General features: G+C 38.4%; 1 protein-coding gene across 3 annotated transcripts in view; it reads right to left on the bottom strand.

Annotated features, from left to right (window-relative positions):
* LOC131038323 (RNA pseudouridine synthase 5) overlaps positions 1–21,746 on the bottom strand; it is a 300,230-nt gene that overhangs the window by 74,770 nt on the left and 203,714 nt on the right. For all 3 annotated transcript variants that reach the window (XR_009104404.2, XM_057970705.2, XM_059207368.1), the window contains one exon: positions 17,926–18,019. Coding sequence is in view for 2 of the 3 variants with exons in the window: in XM_057970705.2 (XP_057826688.2) it covers positions 17,926–18,019 (94 nt within the window). In the remaining variant the exon portion in view is untranslated. The remainder of the gene's footprint in view (positions 1–17,925; positions 18,020–21,746) is intronic.

Below are 21,746 nucleotides of genomic sequence, written 5' to 3' on the forward strand. Positions count from 1 at the left end.
GGCGATGACAAGTGGAGGTTCCAAGCCCAAGGCCACTGAGGAAAAGAAGAAGGATAGAAATACCAAGAATAATTTGTAGATTTGCTACCAGGGACTTCCATTGCTTTGAATACAAATGAAATGGCATGGAAAGATTTATGGAGCCAATGCAAAAACCAGACCACGCTTTATATGTCTGGTACTGCTCTGTTTCATTATTTCTGGAATAATAGGGTTATGGGTGTGCCGATGTCAAACCCTTGGGATTTAAATATGGCAAAGTTAATTGTGGCAGATGTGTATGTTGATGTGGATTTGATCAAAGAGTTGGCCAAACGCTATTGCTCAGTATCTAGGATAATTAGAAGAAAGAACCAGTCTGCCCTAGTTTCAATTAACAGACCTAGCTTCGTTGAAGCTTTCCAGATTACTGGTGCTGCATGTACAGATATAGATTTGGAGCAGATTGCAGAGGATTATGACAAATACAATGGTGTTATCAAGAAGCATGCAATGCCCAGATACATGCCTAGGGTGGATGGGAAACCAGTTAGACTTCCAGATAGTATTGAGCCACCATTTGACATCACACCTTTCCACCATTATATGCATTGTACAATCTATGGATTATGCAGAGTGTTGGGTTTTGATGTAGATTCAATAGTGTCAGCTGAATTACTGATGATGGCTATGGACATTCAACACCCAGAGGTTAACAAAGATTATGATTATGTGGGCTATGTGGTTCAACACATTCATAATGCTCTAGTTCAAATTCAGAGTGGTGTACCTAGCCCTACATTTAAGCATTATTCATTATTGATGCATTTAATCTTGTTCTATAATGTTGAGTTCAAGGATAAAGAATTGGAGTTCTTCAAAGAAGAATTTGGTGTCTTAATGCCAATACAAAGATGGACCCAAGTTTGGGACAGTAGTTCTCCCCATTCTTCTTTCCTTTACTTTGAAAATTGGATTGTTTTGCCAATTATGGAAATGCTAGGAATAAATAGGGAAAGATTGTCAATTAATGTTAGAAGAGTTTTGAAACCTTACCAGTTTGTTCCAAATTGGTCTATTTCACATAACTGGGGTAACTTTTTCTTTTTTGATAACTTTACTGTGATCAGAGTCTATGGGTGTCCTCAGCCTCCCCATATTTTACCAAAATTTGTTCCAGTTAGGATTGCTTTTATGGAGTTTATTTGGCAATTGACCCTAGTTGAAAAAGAATTCCTTGAGAGACATAGGAAGGGTTCTTTTCTTCCTAGGCTTTGGGTTGTGTCTGATTTTACCATTGGTAGGAAATCCTTTGATGAAGTAAACAATTTCCTTAAACAATTTAGGTTGGTTAATGTTGTGTCTAGATTCTGTGATCCTGAACAATTTATTAGACGTGCATTGGCAAAAATGACACCTTGGGCCACAATAAAGGACCATGAACCATTGGATGATGAAGATGTGGTTAGAAATTTGCTAAGAAAAGAGGAAGTACAAGAAAGGAGAAAAAAATGGAACAATTTGATGAGAGTTGAAGCAGAATTGAAGGATGTTGACCCTAGTTTCTCAGGGTTTTGCTCTGATAACCCATACCTGGAGAGGATAAACAAAATGTTGAGTTTATATGAAACTCTGATGGATCAAATGCCTCAAATTCTAGGAGTGGATTCTCAACAGCAAGACCCCCAAGATGGACAATCTTCACATGGCAAGAGGCCACTTATTGTGTCTGTTGATGATGTAGAGAGTGGGGATGAAGTTCAATCTGCCCGAGTGACACCTACAAAGAAACAAAAAACCAAAGAGGTGTGGGTGCAATTGTGAGGAGAGACCCTACTAGAGCAATTGTTACAGAACAAGGACACTACTTTCATCAAATAAGGACACATCTTAGAGAAGCAGGGCAAAATGAAGAACATGGAGAAACAAACAAAGCCCTTGCTCAAGGCCTTGATGAGCATGTGATGTTGTCAAATGATTTCATGAAAGATGGTGACTTTATTAAGTCGGATGAATTTAAAAGTTTACTGAGAAGGTTGAAACAAAATCAATTAAGACAAAATTTGATCATGGGGGAAGGAAATGTAGAAAAGAATGAGATTGTCAGGGCACTGCAAGAATATGATCCTGACAGGGAGCAAATAACTATGGATCAGGCAAGACAATTGGTTAAGAATACTGGTATGATTGTGATGCCTGACTGGGATATCCAGTCTATTTTTATTATTGATCAAATTAGGAAGCAAGAGGACCCATTGTTTAAAACTGAATTTGAAATTGGAGATGTAATAAGAGGATCAAGATTTTATCCTAAGTCAAAGACACTTGCTGCTTGGTCTTTGGCCCCTTCTACTCAAAAGCCCCACCTTGTAAATATCCAAGTAGAAAAGAAAGCTAACTGAATGATCTGGAATTTGCAGAACACAAGTGACACGGAGATTGCCTCATTTTTGACTCAAGTTTCTTTCCTGAATTTATCAAAAACAGAGGATTTGTCAAGAAGATACACAGAAACATATAACCAAAAAGGACTGAATGTATATACTATCCAAATACAGCCACAATAAAATAAAATACACTTACAAACTTTTGTATACACCAACCCACTGGAGACATCAATCCTCACTACTAAGCATCCACTTAGCAAGAAACACCAATCTCTTCTATTTAGAGGTACCAACCTCCAAAAGAGAACAATTTTCACCTTCTTGAAAATAGTTTTTTCAATGGATAATGAACAAAATTTTCTGCGCTTTCAAATATGCTCTGCTCTTGTTTTAAATGATATTACATTGAATACTTGCTCTCTAATCTCAATTCCAACTTCTATTTCTAACCCAATCATGCCTCTTCACATCCTCCTTTGACATCATTGACAACAATATTTCCAATAGAAAAGATATTATTATACTTTTTAAAGGTCATTTCTTAGGGAAAAGGAATTATTATAATTTTTAAATTGAATAGTTCCCTTCATAAATCCATATAAGGAGGATGTGGGCTCATTTGAAGGCTAAACTTATGAATGTTAATTTTATGCAGCTGGAATGAACCTGAGTTCTTTAAAAAAAATTGACAATAAAAACCCCGTAGCTAGTTGTGATTTCATTCAGGAATCCCCACTGCTACAGATTGAACCTTCAATAGTTTGCAGTCATTGATATTTTCAATATCACTTAAGATTGCAGATTTGACATAGTTTGTGAAGTTTCTTTGTTGAGGACTTTGTTGTGAGAAGAGGTGATAGAAAAGGACTTGTTGTTGGGCCACACAATTTGTAGCTACAAGCCATACCATTCCTAATGACCACCAATTGAATATATTTTCTAAGTTTCTTTCTCTTTAACGGTGTTTTGGAGTTGCATTTGTTAATCCCTGCAGGCCGTGCATTTGATTTAGTTGCAGCAAAGAAAACACCGTATGGTTTTCACCCATTGGTCGTACCACGCTTGGGAGGGTATAGGAGTGATTTAGTGAAGTGCTTTGTTTGTGTGAGCCATTTCTCTCTGTATCCTTATTACCAATGTTCAAGCATTCTTGGGGTGGAGAAGTGAATGTAAGTTAAGTTTTGAGGATATTTATGGCGCAGTACCTATTGTACATGTGTGATGATAGACCTGTACAGGTTTGATTTCTGTTATAAGACTGAAAAACTCTTTCTTCCTCCTCTCTTTAATAGTTTAACGTTTGACTTCTAAGTACACACCATAAATATTAAGTACATTGTAGAAGATAGAATATTGATAGAAATTGAGTTTTGTCAATTCAATGGTGGTGTTGTTAACGCATAATAGCTTTGGTAAGATAAACGATTGAATGAGAGATAAATGAAGTCTCTCATTCAATCATTTATCATATCAATAACTATGATAAAACCTTCAAGAAATTAATTCTTCTTTGATAGCTGTTCTGCTCTTGCATATAATCAACCGATCCATTTATCTTGTTCATGTTCATCGATTAGTAAATATCGTATTTAATGTATATCGATTACAATATCTGATGATAAATAAATGACTGAAGGAAAACTCCGATTAAAGTATCCGGTTGCATATAATATCGGGTTGTATTATAAAGACCATCGACAGTTATCGGTGTGCTAAGCCTACACCGATAATTATCGGGTGTTACGGCTAACACACCGATAACTATCGGTTGCTAGTCGCTAGCAGTTAGCACATGCCATCGGTTGCAATACACCGATTCGTATTAACCTGAAAGCATAGTGTTAGTTAGCATAAACAAAGAGGCACGACCAAGTGGTGTCTTGATCGGTCACATGCCATCGGTTGCAATACACCGATCCGTATTAACGTGAAAGCATAGTGTTAGTTAGCATAAACAAAGAGGCACGACCAAGTGGTGTCTTGATCGGTCATGACCGATCAAGGCATCACTTGACCGTGCCCCATTTGTTTTATACTTATATTGAGTGGCATTCGTGAGAAAGGACATAGAAATCATAAAATGCTCCTCTCACCTGCCATACAAAAGTAGACAATACATAGATCAATAAAATATAACTAGAATATTTCTTGCATATTGAATTGAGAATTGAACAACATTTACAGGTGTTGGGACTCAAACTTGTAATGCCCCCTTTTGCTCAAGTCCCTTCATTTTCCATGTGTTGTCTTGGCCATTTGTGACAAATTATTGAGAACCAATCTAAGAAATCTTCTAAGTTGGGTTCCAATGTTGAAGTGTTGCTCAAGAGGGATAGGAAATGTTCTGGAAGCTTGTCAAAATAAGTTAAAGTGAATCAAAAACTAACTTGAAAGTTTTATCCTTCCAATCAAACCAAAGCCAATTCACTTTGCTTTCCCCACAAGGTCTTTTCCACTTAGAAATCCCTACAAAAGGAAGACAAATGAAGGAAACTAACATAAGTCTTTTTTTGTGGAAATTTGACTTCCTAGTGAGCTTCCCATTTTTAAATTATGATTGCTTCAAAAAAGCATTCGCACATGGTCCAACGGTCAACCCATTATAACATTTCTGCATACTTAAAATCCTTTTGCAAAATCTTAATGGAGATTTGAATTACACCATACAAAAGTGAAGGTTCACTTCACTAAGTTTTTCCCACACATCTGGTTCAATTAGAAAACCCCATAGAAAGTCCTCCTTGCAGGATCCCTTTACCCATCTGAATTACACCGTTTGAAAATTTAGAGAACTAGTTCACTTGTTTTTTCACACACCGACCATTTATAAAATAAAATTGAACCTTTGTAGAAGTCTGAAGTTTGTTCCCGGTTGATATCCCCTTTGCATTTAACCGGTTCACTTCACTCTTTCTAGTTCACCTAAATTTTTCCACATGAAAGCCTTTTGCGAAAATTTTCCCCCCATCTGACTTTCCATGTAAAGACCCTTGTTTAATTTCACCTTCCTACTTTGTTTCTAGTTTAGATATTTTGTCAAACAGTTGTTATTTTGCACGGTTTATTTGTTTTGTGCTTGATTTGCATTGTTAGGTGTTCACTGTTTACTGTGATATTGAATTATTTCACAATTTATTGTGTCCTTTGTTTGAACGGTACTGTCTATTGGCCTTGAATCAATTACTTATTCACACAAAATGTTCGTAAATAAATGTACAAAAATAAGAACTGATTCATCCATATCAGCAAAGATATATATGTATTTTCACAAGTTTCAAAGAATATTATTATGCACCTGGGATTTCATGTGTTGAACTTGTCTGACATCTATTGCAGCAAGATGAATGATGCTTTGCCCAATATCGGGTGTATTAGTGGGCCAATAATCTATTCATCCCATTCATATAACTTCAGCCACTTCTGGTTCATATAACTCCAGATTCTCATAACTGTCTCGACTCTCTGCACCACATATTATTTCATAGTCATCGAGTTTTACTGTCCAATAACAGATGCTTCTGAACTAACAGAAATTCCCAATACTCCAAGAATGGACAAGAAAACAAGCTCATCACTGTATATGTCATGAATGCTAAACCAGAGTTGATCGGGCCACGAACTAGACTCCATGATAGTGAGATGTAGTCACATTCAGGGAAGGCATATAACCAAATCTTCACATCACTATTGGAGACGCCCACGCCAGTCACGAATCAAGACACTTCGACGATTTTCATACACGACACAGAATGCTTTTGAAACAAATCGTTTTGGCACCAGTTTTGGCACCTTATTACAATCCAAACAATTCTGAAGAATTCCGCACATATACAACTGGTCTTGAATATTAAAAATTACAAACTCCAAATATCATGAATGCAAGCCGATAATATATTTCAGATAAGTAACAGATTCATCCAACATGATCTCATCAATAGTTACCTCTAAATGAAAACTTCATATTCTCTGACTTCCTGATTTTTGAATTCTCCAATAATAGCCAACTGAAGAATCTGAATGATTCTTCTAAGTCCGCTTAGTACAAATCTTGCACTATCGAAAATGTTGTTTCAAGACTCGAATCCTAAGAAAAATAATTTGAGATACTTTGAAATTAATAATGAAGATAAATAATAAACTCTCTATCTTCACCAATCCCAAGGACTTTATTATAATGTTAATAATCAGTTACCTTCAGTTTCCTGAACGTCTACAATTTTATAGTGACTTTAATTAATTTAAGCCTAAGTCACTTATTAACTAATTATTTAATATTTCCTTTAATTTAGCATTTAGGTAATAATAATAATTAATTCATTTTAACCCCCCTTATGATATAATTTATCTTTGGAAATTAAATAATATTTTATCTCTCAATTCTATCAAAAATGGGACATTACATTCTTCAATCGAAAGTGACTTGTTTGGTTCACTTAGCTTTTTCTATATTGAACCTTTTGTAAATCCAGATTTGAAGTGTTGCAGAAGTCAAGGGTCCATCTGAACCCAATCTTTAGCATCTAAATATATGTTTGATTCACTTGGAAAGTTCTGCAGGAGGTACCAAGGTAATGTCGTCCTAACATCATCATTTCATCAACAGCCCCTTTTGTAATGATTCCCTAGCCATTTGAACCGAATCTTTTAAAATCTACATTCCTAACTGGTCCAATTGTTTTTTTCCTGCAAACCGTATTTAGTTGATGTCACCCTATCCTTTGTTGACATCATTCCACCATACGGACATCATCCCATCTAAAGCAATCCCAATCCATGATGATGTCATGCTTACATGATGAAGACATCATCTTGTCCTTTTATTGATATCATTCATCAAGACTTTTCATCTGAACCATACACAAACATTGTGAAGTTAGCAAGTTCAGTTTAGTTGAACTTCCCCACAAGTCTAGTTCAATTGAACTTTCCGACAGGTTCAATTTAGATGGTCTTCTCCACAAGTGCAATTCAAACAGGTATTTCTACAAATCCAATCAGTGGAAAACATCCACATAGGTTCAGTTGCATTCCAGAATCCCACAAACCTTCATTCTGACATGCAGGAAGCTCTAATGTTGTCAGAACATCCAAAATTCTGCCATTATTGCATCTTCAACACTTACCACCAAGTAGGGACTTGAAGGAGCATAAGTTTGAAGATGTGTTTTGGCACCAAAACTTAACACCTCAAGTTTGGTTTTAGCTACCACCATTATTGCAGAATGGTTGCCCATCCACCCAAAATCAATGCTCAACCTGCCAAAAGTTACTACAAATGATACTTTCAACCTAGGATGCCCATTTTGAGCAAGATTGATCCTTGGCCACAATGCCATGGGTTAGGGCTTGACAACCGACTATTATTATAGGTCATTTTCAGGGTGAGATTAGTTCGGCAGTGATTTTAAGACGCCAAAGACTTGCTAGTGTATTGCAAGGAAGCCATAGACAACAATCCAATTATTCTGGGTCAAGCACAACCCTATGGAATCAAGGGAGATTAATATTGTATGTGGATTTTGTTACAGAATGTCTCCATGATGGTGTGTGTATAAATATATCCAAAAGGGTTTCTTAGTTGCAGCCAAGGATTTATCTTTGCCACAATTTTTGGTACGAATGTAATCATGGGTTAGATGAATGTAAAAGCATTCTAAAAAAATCACAACTTTGTGGTGACCTTTCTATCTTATGTATGGATATGTGAAATCCTACTATGGATTACTAAGAATGATCTGTTACAATTTTCATGATTTTTGTTGTATGCAAATATATAGCTCCTTGTTCTTTGATTATAGCTTTTTTAATTGTGACTTTGTTGCCCAAGGAATAGGCACTGGTCTGGGATCATGCACCAATCTAACACCATCAAACAAAACATAAATTAGTAATGTAGTATTAGGAGTATTTTTGTGCATTCATGACCTCATAATATAACTATAGATTTATCTTCAAGAGAGTTATTTGAAAAGAATATATTTCATGTGGGTCATCATTGCATAATTTTATCAACTATATTGGAGTTTTGAGATTGCCAGTTCTACTTGGTTCAGTGACAAGCTTTGGGGCCAAGTCAACAGGCTAGGTTTGGCTATTGATTGGTTTGGTTGTTCATTTTGTTTAACTGCAATACTTGTTAGGTATACCCCTGGGAACAGCCTCTCGAGTCTAAGATGAGCTCAAAGAGAGAGAGAGAGAGAGAGAGAGAGAGAGATGAAACCCACTCTTGTAGACTTGATCTTTAACCCTCCACAATCTGCTGATGATTTGATTTCACTTGCATGACAACAGCCTCAGCCTTGTGAGTGAGATTTTGTTTTAGGAAGTGGCGTAGCGATTTTGGGACCCAACAGATGGAATTTGTTAGCAAAAAAGCCAAAAACATACGATGAATGTTGATGCACATTTTGAGCCAATGAAGTAATTCATCCAATCATGAAAATTCTTGGAGTATGTTTAAACACATACATTCCAAGAAACACAATTATTTGAGTAGGCAACAAATGATTAATTTGGTGTTTTTTTACCACAACCTCTACTACTTTGAGTCAAAATAATTTGAGATTAGAAAAACATGTAATTATAATTCTTTAATGACCCCACTTTGAAATATAATTTAATAATAAATAAATATTAAGATTAAAAATAAAAATAAAATTAATATATAATTAAATATGATAAAATTTGATTGAAGTTAATGAATGGTCAAAAGGCATGGAATGTTAAGTTGTAACTCCCCCAAATTATAAAAAGGAGAAGAGAACTCATTTGAAGGGGGAACAATTTGGGGAATCAGAAGTGCAGATCTGATTTAAATAAGAAGTGCAAATCTGATTGTGAAAGGTTGTGTCCCTTTCAAAGGGCAGAAATAATGAAGAGTTGCACTCTTTCAAAGGGTGCTAATGGTGGAAAGGGTGTGTCTCTTGCCAAAGGACACACATGATGAAGAGGTGTGACCTCTCCTTCACATCGAGAGATATAAAGGAAAGGAATCAAAAGCATACAGTGACAACATCGTCAATCGGATCAGATCAGAACTGTTATTAAGTTACAGGCAGTAGCATCCTTGTTCTTGGTGGTATGCATGGGGATGTGCTTAATATGTATACTTAATATATGAAGCCTGATAATGTTCTTATGCAGAATTTAATAGTAATATTAATATAGACTGCAATATGTATGACAGTCATACTTAATTTCATATACATTCATAGTACATGAAAGACCAATCTATTAAACAGTCTAGTCCTTGATCTTCCACTCATGCCTACATAGGGATAGGGGGTTTGTGTAGGGAGAGGCGGAGTAATTCTGTCACAAGACAGCTAAGTCACAAGATGGGGTAAGGACATATATTTCTGAAGCCTTGAGGGAGACTCCTGAGATGGGCATGAACAGGTGTTCCTGAAACCTTGAGGGAGCCTACTTGTAGACAGTTTCCAAGTGCCTGAGCACAGTAATTCCACCATCCTCTGTTAGGGTTAGGGAAGAATTGAGGGCAAACCCTTAAAATAATTAGTATTAATTGTATTATGAGGGATTAGATGTTTTCTAATATCAATAACTTAATTTAAGAAGTGATAATGTTTAATAATTATTGGGAGACAGGTAGCCTTCCAGTAAGGTACATTACAAATTCGAAATTCCAAATATTGTTTTATTTATGCATACAATATGATTATATCAAGAGGCATTGAGAATGATTAGCTAACTGACCTTGAAAAGGCTGATCCAATTTAAGAATGAATAATAAATGATAAGGGACCACTTTTTCATAATGAGAACCTAGCTACCTTGAAGGAGATACATGATCACAATCAATCAAATTGTGAGGCTGTGAGCATGAACCTTAGTGTATAACAGCACAATCTACATTCCCTAGTGGATCATATCAGTTAGCCTAGTACATTCCCTCCCTATTTAATAACTTTGGAGATTGATTGTATTTTGTAATTTGTAATTGATTTATAGGTTCAAACTTCCAGGTCCAACTATGCAATAATGTACTATGCAGTGTAATCAGCAACACAACAGCCTCAATAAATGAACAAAATCCATAATTCAGGGTGCACACCCTCGCTTTGTTTTGTTGTGTATCTGCAATTTATTTGCCATGAATTATTTTAAAACCAGCAGTGTGTTCTCCTCTTTTTTTTATTTTTCAGCATTTTTTTAATTTCCCAAATTTTCTGATCAATTTAAGAACTCTTTCTTTTGGTTTGCCAAGTTATTCCAAACAAGGTATTTTGCTATTATGGATTTGTTGACGTGTCTGAAATCGCATTGCTGCAAACTCCATATGGCCAACACAGAATAGAATAACCAGCTGAGTATCCTATCCTCTCTTGAGATAACAAAGTCCCTAATGCTATTTTTTTATATTTGATCAAAGGGGACAACCTCAAGGTTTCTTTTGTCAGGTCTTGATTGCGGGATTTCTCAGTGGTTTGATGTGTTTATGCTAGAAACACAAGGAGGACTTACGTTGAGATAGGCAATTCATAGATAAGTTCCCTAGAACTTTTATAATCTTTCTATCAAATGATTTCAGTTAAGTTGATACTGTTTTTTAATGGGACTGCGGATTTTGTGGATAAAAAGGGGGAAAAGGAGGGAAGGATAGGGAGAGAGAGAGATACATGAAATGTAAATTTTAACTAATATAGCAGTTTCATCAAACAGACGGAAGCCTCCAAATAACAAGACTAAGCATTACCAGCTACTCAAGCACAGTGTTTGCATAAATCTAGTGCAATCTTCAAAGGAAAATAAGATTTTTCATGTTATCACGTACAACATCAGAACTTTTACATTCATAGTGAGTATTCAATAACCGAACTAAGCATGAAAGGTCCAGATTAACCATGCAGAGAGAAAGGCAATCAGTCATTCCCCAATGCTGTGGACTGTGAGGATTCTATCAGATGTTTGCTTGAAAATGCTATGTAAAGGAAATAAACATAACTGAAAGATTTCTAAATTAAGTGAAGAAGGAGACCATGCACTCACAAGGAAACTTTGAAAACAGTCTTAATCTTTGCATTAATTCCTATGAATTTCGCCAGAGCTTTTGCAACAATCCAAGAACTTCTTACAAAATAAGGGAAACCAGTCCCCTTTAAATAGGCTTCAAAAAAAGGATGAATGGCCCAGATTTAATCTAAACAAGTGGCCCAAATTCATCCATAAAACATGGCTGCCCATATCCATAAATGGGAGGCAAATATCAACAACCACCCCAAAAGGAGCAATAACTACCCAAAAAGGTAATTATAGCAATTTCAGAAATAATCCAAAAAGTTGCATTAATAAAGTTTTACATTTTGTTGACTAAAAGTCAAATGTCACCTTTTGGTGCAAAAGTGCACTTTTAAGACTTAGAGAGAGAAAAGCACTTTTGAGAGATCACTTTCTCTATTTCAGCCTCACACTCCTTTTCTAGAAATTGATCTTCGCCATGCAAATATTCTTGCCACAGATCACGACCTGTAGCACGTTCCTCACGAACATATTCCTAGAACCTGATGCATAACTGGAATAGCAAACTGAATGGAGGCATAGGAGGATGACAAATTTTGTATTGCATGCCTTTGAGATACTGGTCTACGTGCTTTAAACCATCCTTCCAGCTGGAGCGATTACGCTCAAAGCATAACATGTCTGAATGGAACTGACCAGCAAAACTCAAGTCTTTAGCGGAATAGGTAATTCTATCCGTTCCCAATCTTTCTTCCCAATCCGGCTGGATTGCATCATCGGACAAGTTGTTTACCCATCCCGAAACCATCGATCGAAGGATTGTCTTACCTAGTTCTTGCATGTTTCCCAGAATCACCTCGCATGCGTCATTTTCTTTGTCAATAATTTCTCTAGTGTCATTTTTCATGGTGATAGTCCAGTACCATTCCTTAAGAGTACTGATGCTATGAGGATATAGGATGGTGGACAATGTAGGAATCTGCGCATAGGTCCAGAAGAGAGCCCTCATAAGGGAGAGAGTTGTGGCAGCCACTTCATGCATGTGGAGGGATTCCCTCTTTACCTCTAATAACTTAACCAGAGTGAGTTCTCGATGGTGGGCCATCTCTTTTACTTCCTCAAGGATTCACTCCCCCCTTTTCTTGATGTCTTGTATCCATTCTCTGATGGCCCTTGCAGTGTCCCGTACTCCCTCAAATTTTGTTGTAGTCCTTTGTGCCAATGCCCTCAAGGGAATATGGGATTCGGTGGCATTGTGTAGTGGCCTCAGGAGCTGATTGATGTATCCCTCGGCTTGCTCAGCACGAGCCCGATACATGTCCTTTTCAGCTGTTATCTCTTCGAGTTGCCTAAGTATATTCTACACTGAATCCTTGAATTCTTCTTTTTCTTGCTCCTTAGTGGCTCGTCCAATGGGGACAATTGTGATGCTATAATCTGCCAATGTAATCTGATCTGCTGGCTTGTCTACAGGCAAGGTGGCAATGTGAAGAGTACAGTTCCTTTGCTCATCCTTAGTCATTCTCGAATACGCCTTGGGCTTTTTCTTCCCCTTAGCTTTTGCTTGGTCTATGCACGAGAAAATGTCCTCCAAATCAATAGGCGGTTTGGTGGCGTCCTTGCGTTGGGCTCTGGCAATCAACCACTCTTGAGGCACTGTCTGGGCTGATGATAAGGTTAAATTTGCATTCTGCTCTTTGACGTTTTCAGCCGACTCATCACAGATTCGTAGCTGCTCTGCTACCGGAGGGGTGGAAGAGGTGCAAAGTTCTTTGCTTGCAGCTGAATTTTCTCCTACTTCACTGAACAACTGTCTGGTATCTTCATGCGATGGTTGTTCTTTAGTCCTTTCGAGCTCATGAGTCTCATCTATCCTTTGCTCTCCTTCGACGGTGGAGTCATCTTTGGCTGTATTGTGGAGCAGCAACTCGTGGCGGCTCTGCTAAGTGGGTTCATGCACTTTGACCCCCTGGATGGATGGAATCTCTCCTTCCTCTATTTGGTTGCCCAGTTCGGTTGATTCAAGGGCTCTTAGCTCAGCTTCTAGCATGTCGAGTGCAGGAGGATCATTATCTTCAAACGCGTCAACGTCACTCTGGGAAGGCGGAGCAGGTATATAATCTAATTCCACTACATCGTCGGACGAACTAGGGTCCTTTGACGATGAAGTGGCCTCTGGTCTCCTTATAGGAATCTTCTCCCTTCTTGTTCTTTTGGACGTCTGAGTCCCTCTACAAGCCTTAGCCTTCTTTCTTTTCTCTGGTTTCTCAATTTCTTCCCGGGGTACACTAGACGTTCCCTCATCTTCGGAGGACTGAGAATCAAGGCTACCCATTAGGTGGTAGGTGAACTGGACTCCTTCGTGAATTAGCCTCTCAATCTACTCATGTAACCATTGGTCTGTGTATCTTGCTGGGGCTGCCATGACTGCCTCAAAATCAGTGATTGGGTCCTGGGACCAATCAACGCCTGGAAAGAGATGCCTTACTGCTTCAAATTCTCAGACCTGGAGGCAATTCCCTGAATCTATGAGCTGATCTGGGACCCGACGGTATTCAAAGAGTCGCATTTGCTGCACACTCAGTCTAGAATATTCCCGCCTCCGAACCTCGTAGTCATTAGAGCAATTCTTCCAATAGTCTTCAACTGATTCCTTTGCTCTGTACCGCCTGCCATAGGCTCTCTTTGCCAGATTATCGTGATCGAAATATTTTCTCGGAAAATGGTCCTGTAGACCATAAGAGGCCAACTCTACGAGGGATTCCTCTGCTAGGGTGGGAGTCTTCAGGTGGACATCATAGTTGCCTATGATCATGGGAAACGCGAATCCAGCTTGCTTGCTTTCTCTGAGTAAGATGCCAATCGGAGGTGACTGCCATGCGACCTCCATAAGAATTATTTAGTCGGTTGGGTACCGTGGAAGTCGGAGAGGGGCACCATCAAAGCCTGCTATTCGGATGTAGGAGAACCTTGGGAACTGAATGAACCAGGCTCCATACCTTTGTACTAGAATAGTAGCCTATTCTGAGAGCCTTATATGTAATCCTCCCTGCATTAGCCTGACCAGGCGCATTGTGAAGGCATCATTGACACGCTCATATTGGCCAACTGCATAAGTTGGGCTGCTCTTTTCTCTCTGAGCTATATCTTGGTAGTGCAGCTGCGGGTAACAATCATAGACCTTCACTTGACTAGGCCCATTCCCAATTTCACCTTTCATTATCAAACCTGGCAGCGGCTGGTTCTTGGCAAACATGTAGACCAAATAAGAGGTCATAGTGAAGTATTTCTTTGTTTCAAGCTCTATCAGCTGGGTGTGGATGTTGTCGCTTATGATCTGGGCCCAATCAAACTTAGATTTCCCAGCAAAGACTTGCTCTATGAAATAGAACATCCACTCTTCAAAGTAGTTGGATTTAGGAAGTCCTATAACTCAACTGAGTAATGTGACCATAACCCCATGTTCATTATGAAAATCACTTCTTCCAGTCTTTTTCACAATTCTGGCGCTTGGAAGCCTTCTCTCCTTGTACCACTCTTCGTTGATCAGTGCTTTGCATCAGGCCAAATTCATATCATATGCCCCTTGTGCTTCATCTATGGTTGTGGTTGTGGGATTGTTTGGGAAGGGAATGTCGAATGCGTCGCCGATGGCCTCAGGAGTGAAGTTTGCGATGGTCATGTTCTGAAGGAGCACCAATCTGGAATTTGGCTGATAGTGCCGGGCGGCCTCTACGACTAACTCATAGTTCTATACAGCTGGAGGAAATCCCACCGCCTGGGCGATGCCACTTTCCACCATCTATCTAGGCTTGCCATATGCATTAGGGGAGAAGACCCGATTCCTGAAGCCCTGAATGTCAATATGGCCAAGGTCGGTATCACCGACATTGTCCCAGACGTTCTGCACTTTTGACTCCCTCAATCCTCCTCTTTGATACTGGTACTTCATCCTTTCAACTTTTCGTGGGATATCTGATTTGGATGCTCGCGATGTCTCAGCTACAGCGGGCATCTTTGATGATTCTACCGCCGATTTAGGCATTTATCCTGCACAGTCGGATGCGGATTACGAGGCAATACACAAAGAAGTAAGGCGGGTTAGATAGAGAATACTCCAGCATTCAAGGATTAATTCAAAATTTAGATTCGACATGGAGCGACATTTCTAGCTAAAAGCTTGATTGATTTTAAACCAAAGTATTCATGAAGATTTTGATCACGAATTTATACTTACACTTTCTGGATTAATTCTCAACAGGGACAAAGCTTGAAAAATTCTCCTAAGTTTAAAAAATGCAATTTCTGGTTAAATCTTAGGAGCAAATTCTAGTTTTGATTGCTTTGCACAACGTTTTCAAGCGAAAAAGATGCAGATTTCGAAAATTCAAGCATTTTAATCAGTTTTGCACAGGCGTCCATTTGATTAATAAGCATTTCAGATGATCAAGAGAGACAAAGTGCACTTACCTGACGAAAACGGATGGCGAGGAATTGCCTGACCTTGCTGCGTAAAGACAAATGGACAATTCTGCAAAGTTTCGAATTCCAACGGTTATCTCCTTGATTCAAATTTTCGCGATTGCTGTTTGAAAGGAATTTATCATTTTTAAACGTTTTTACCTTGGGCAATTGGTAATCTGAACTTGAATGATTTGGAATAGTTTATGCAGCGCTTTGCCTTGAATGTGAATCGCGCGCAATTGGCTCTCTTTCCCTTTCAAAATCGGACGTGATCTTCCTTTAAATGAAATGCGGCAGCATGGAGGGGGTTTTACAAATTTGAATGGCGTTTTTCTCTGATGAAATGCTTGAGCGCTATCACACAACCTCGGACCTAGGCGACTTTCGGGAGGAATGTAGGATTTTTCAACTTCGAATTCTTTATATTGCTTCTTCGCATTGCAGTTTGAAGTTTTATGGCGAATCTCGAAGCTTAGGGCGTTGTTTTGCAAATTCTAAACTATGTTTTCTTAAACCCTAGGGGCGAACTTCGGACTATTCAACGCCTTTTGCAATTTATACAAACCTCGGAGCTACTGCGTCCTTCGCGATCTTCACGTCTTTGGCGATTTTCGGAGCATTCACGAACTTTGGGATTGTTTGGGAGTTTCAAACATTTATGTTAACTAAGGCATTTTTGGACCACGCAGTGCCTTTGCAAATTTCGACGAAAACTTCGGACCTCAAGCCCCTTTTCGCAAATTTGGAAGTGTTTCGGGCGTTTAGCATGTTTGGAATTTCGGAGTTTTAAGGCGTTTTGCGATTTTAAGGGTAAATTCAGACCTCTAGCGTTTTTTGAAAATCGAAGAAACTTCGGACCTTTTGCCTATTCTTGCAAATTCAATGTAAATTTCGGACCTTTAGCCCCCTCTCGCAAATTTGGAAGTGTTTCGATGTTTTTGCAACTTTATCATTTTTTCGAATTTCGGCTCCAGGGTCCGAAATTGGGGACTTAAGTGAATTTCGGGCCATTTAACATATTTTGCGAACTTTAAAAACTTCGGACCTTTCAGCACATTTTGCAATTTTTAAAAACTTTGATTTTCGGCCCCAGGGTCCGAAATTGGACGTTTTAAGTGAAATTCGGACCATAAGGGGCTTTTTGCAACATTTCACATTTTCAAATTTTAGCCCCAAGGTCCGAAATTGAGGTTTTAAGTGAATTTCAGACCATAAAGGGTCTTCTGCAAAATTTTAAAAGCATTTTCGGACCATTTGGGAAACTTTGAATTTTGAAATTTTTGCCCCAGGGTCCGAAATTCGGCCCCCTGGGCGATTTTAGCAATCTTTCAACCTTGTGAAGTTTAACATTTTGGCCTCTAGGTCCGAAATTTGGCCCATAAGGCAATTTTGGGAATTTAAACAAAATTTCAGACTTTAGACCAGTTTCGCCAGATTCTACAAATTTTGGATTTTGGAGGCTTCGGAATTCTAAGGCATTTGGGCAAGCTTTGCAACCTCGGCATTTTGGCCAGGAAATTCGCTCCTTCACCAGTAGGCGAAAATCATCACAAACATTGCGGAGACAAACCTTATGCAATCTACCTCGTAGCTCTCGTGCAAAAAAAACGGCTACTTTGGGTCCTTGTGCGACCTTTAGACGCACTGCTCTTGCTTGGCGGGCTTTGCCAATTTCTATCACCTTACGCCTATCCAAGGCGATTTTCAAAATTTCAAACAAACTCTTGGCATTCGTGCCCGAGGGCTAGACTAGCCTGATGGATTCATCGACTCTTTTCTTTGACATCATCACTTTACGAACCAGTCGCGGACTCGCTCGAAAGGACGCGAGACACTCTACGTGAAACTCAATAGAGTGAGGACGAAAGGCTCAAAAACAGGAAGGGGGACGCTGTCGGCGACAGGGAGCGTGTGCAACAAACAACAGGATTAAAGAACAAGTATATTACAAATCTTTAGGATTGGACTTCTAGGTGGCAGACAAAGTTTGACCAACCATACCTGATCGAAGAAGGCAGTCAACTCCTAATTTCTCATCATTTGTATTTCTCTGGAGACAATTCAAACATCTAGTTTCAAATCATCAAAGAGATTAACTGTAATGCTTAAACCTTACCCATCCTCTGCAAAATTCTCAACATCATATCTTTCAGAGCACTTTTCAGATAGACTAATCGAAGGTCTACCACCAGCAACATAAAGTGGATCTCCTGCATAGATAACAATTGGAAACCAGAAGCAACTTAGTTCAACCATCTGAAAGCCATATTAACAAAATACAAATATAATTGCTTCTTTGGAGAAAAATATTAGAAATAAATTATGTCTAAAAAGAGAGGCTATCGATTCATTGTTTAATAGGAATATTCTAATGATCTCTGGTTAAATTACGATGCTCAACATCAATCTCAACAGATAACATCTAGATTCTCATCCTAATAGGGATGACACTGCAAGTTAGAAATTTCAATGCCTACGTTCAGAAAAACAAAATACTAATAAAATCCAAAATTTTATTTTTCAGCTTTGAGTCAGTTTTTATCATTAATTATTATGATGTTTGCTTCTTGATATGGCCAACAAAGATAGAAGGGAAGAAAAAACTTTAACCATACAAAGGCTTACCTCCAACAGCATTAAGTTTAGATGTAAGAGATTTTCAGATTTTGTCTTGCAGCACAAGCCCTTTCAACTAAATTACCACAACATTCTTTAAAAGATAACATCTTCTATGTATTCATTAAATCCTACGTTACCAGGGGATGTGTCCCTGGGTTTTTTTCAGGTTCCCCGATCAGCAGTCCACCTTCGGGCCTACAATTTGTATTGCAGTCTGATTTCAGATTGTATGCTTGGTGCTACTCATTATATTTTGATGAACTTGTTGTTTGAGGCAATTCTAGTTAAAACTATCTTCTAATGCAATGTCCTCTGTATTGGCTCTTAAAAGCTAATGAAATCTGAAACAAATAGAAAACCATTCACCTAAGTTTGACAAGTGTTTGACAAAAATTTCTCAAGAGAAATTGGGAAAACAAGGATCTTTTAACTTATTGCAGCAGAGAATTCCTTGTTCCATTTATGTATGCAAACTGTTTGATAAAATAACTTACAGTGGAAAGGGAAAATTTTATTGGCAAACTAGGGTGGGACATTACAGTGGTATTAGAGCCCAAGTTCCTACCATCCTATTGGGTGATTCAGTAAAATATTCAGAGATATGACAATGGTTTTCAGCAGGGTTGAAGATCAGATCAAGAGGAGTTGTGAACAGGAAGCTACCCAACTCATAGAAGAGTACCAAAGCATGCCTGAGTGGTTTGAAAAAAAATGTTTCCTTTGATGATTTTGTGTGGTTGTAACCTTGAAACCTGAAAAAATGGGCATGGTGAGGTACATCAAAAGAATAATGAAAGAAAAATCAGAAGTTACCCTTGAAGAAGGGCTGGCAAAGCAAGAAGAAGCACTTGTTTGTGACTTGCATCTTACAGGTGATCTTGGAGTAGATAAAAATCGGTCAACATGCATGGAACATTGGACTCTAAGCTCTAAAGAAAAAGCAACAAGTTCACTTCAGCCATATGAGGACAAGGATGTAGGAGAGTCACCTACTGAAGCTATAGATGAAGTGAACATGAAGATTGAAGAAGATGCCAGCACATAGGTTGCCAAACCAGAAAATCAGTCATCTATTGCAGCCACATCCGAAGAGCAATCTTCACTTGAAAGCGCAATTTTCAGTCATGGGAAAGATGTTGTAGTAGGTAATGATTGCACAAGTTTCTTGGTAAGAAAATCGGAGGCTATGCTCGACAAAATCAATAAAATGAAGGCTTCTATGGATGATGTTGTGTGAGCTTCTAATGCTGCCCCATCCTTTCTTCATGAGGAATGCATGTCATCATCAAGTGTGACATTTGAATATGATAAGTAGAAGGAAACGATAGAGTCTAGTGTGCATTGACACAAAATGAAGATGATGATTATTTTGTATTTGGGACTAACGGTGTCCTAGTTCCAAATCAGCAAGTGTGTAGAGAAGGTGGCATCGAAGAAAGTCAAGTTCTTCAAGGACAATCAACCACTTCATCACATAAATCTAATTTTGTTCATATACCTGTTGGCTCACATAATTTGGACAGTCAATTGAAAGTCCCTGAAGATAAAATGGTTGCAGCTCTAACACACTTTGATGACACATATGGGATGATTTTAAAGAACCTTTGGGAGGTCCAATTAGAAAAGAGACAAAAGGGACTCGAAGAGGAATTTCTACATTTGCAGGTGATCAAGGAAGGGATGAAAACAATGAAATCAGATTATCTACATCTTCTTTCAACTCAAGATCACCTCCTCGATCTTGCAGAGATTTATTCAAAGGCATTCAGAAAGAAGGAAGAACAAGTTGACACCCTTATCTTCGAGCTCTTGAACACTACGGACACCCTAGAGACTACCCAAGTGGCACTACACGAAGCAGAAAATCGGGTAGATAAGCTTGGTTTAGAATTGATTTTGCCACATTCTTCTTCAGCCAAATCAAAAATCCCATCTTCTATGACATCATCAACTAAGATGCAACATTCATATACAACAAATGTGGAGGACCAACAAGTTACAAGAGTAGTTGATGGACTTCGTGTGGGAGAGTAAGTACATGAAGATTCTGATTGCAGCTGTGAGATTGTTCCCTTAACAAATATGGTAGGTGTGCATGATGCTGATTGTAAATCAGCCATGAAGGAGGAAACTTCACATCTCATTGGCAATAATGATGGAGAAGCACATCAAGAGTTTGAACTCTTGAAAGTAGACGAGAAAGATTCACAAGAAAGTGCAACTTGCAGCCATGAGGTAAAGGCTTTGATAGGGAATACATACGATTTTCAGTAGGTTACACCTCTTGGAGCAGCTCTTGAGGGTGAGTACTTAGTAGAGCAAGAGGTTGAACAAACCTTAGTTCGTTTTGATAGCATAGATAAATCCATCGAATACCTCATTTGGATATTTCGCTTTGATGAGGGATGAATCGGGCCTAGCAATGTGTTGATGTGTCTTTTATGCACATGCGAACACAGAATAAAATACCTAAAGGTACCTTATCCTCTCTTGAATAAAGCTCTCAAATGCTGAAGATATCGCAGAAGGATCAATCGGAGAAGCTTCAAGGTTCTATTATGTAGGATCTCTACTCGTGGATAAGCTCTTCGTGGTATGATGTGATTTTGCTGGAATCACATGGGGACTTACACTTGATGACTGACCGTCTGATTTGCTTTGAATATTACTGGAACATAGGATTTCACTAGTCTAGAATTTGAAAAAAAAGAAAAAGGATGAGGGCGAGGAAAGGATCTAATTCTGACACTAAGAATGTAGGAGCAAAGAATGACCTTTGATAAAATTCTAACTAAGTCTTATTTTGACATCCCAAGACCATCTCCACAAGGTTAATGCGATCTTCGGAGGAAAGCTTCATGATGTTCAGATCATCGCTACAGGCATAGACACCATCAGGCTGATGCATATCAGTGAAGAAGCGACAATTGAAGTTAAGCTTAAGCTGAATGATTCCAGTTGACTACACAAGGCAAGTCTGCAATCAACAAACTGCTAGTAGTATGGATATACAAATTTCACCATCAATCAAACACATTTCTTCCACTCATCTAATAACATGAAATCAAATCTGAGAAGTATAGAGACCATGCAAATTGTTGAATCGACCCATAGATTTCACCATTTCTTCAATGAATTTTACAAATCTTTTACAACAACATCTTGGCAACAATCTTTGCCTTCTCTTTCTATTCTACTCTAACTGCTATTCTATTTGTTATCAATCATTAGCTATTCTAACCTCTATCAACTAATTATTCACCTTCTAACTATTGACTAACTATTAGCCTTTACAAATGAGGAGCTAGGACTTATATA

This window comes from Cryptomeria japonica, chromosome 6 (assembly GCF_030272615.1).
Source record: "Cryptomeria japonica chromosome 6, Sugi_1.0, whole genome shotgun sequence".
NCBI lineage: Eukaryota > Viridiplantae > Streptophyta > Pinopsida > Cupressales > Cupressaceae > Cryptomeria > Cryptomeria japonica.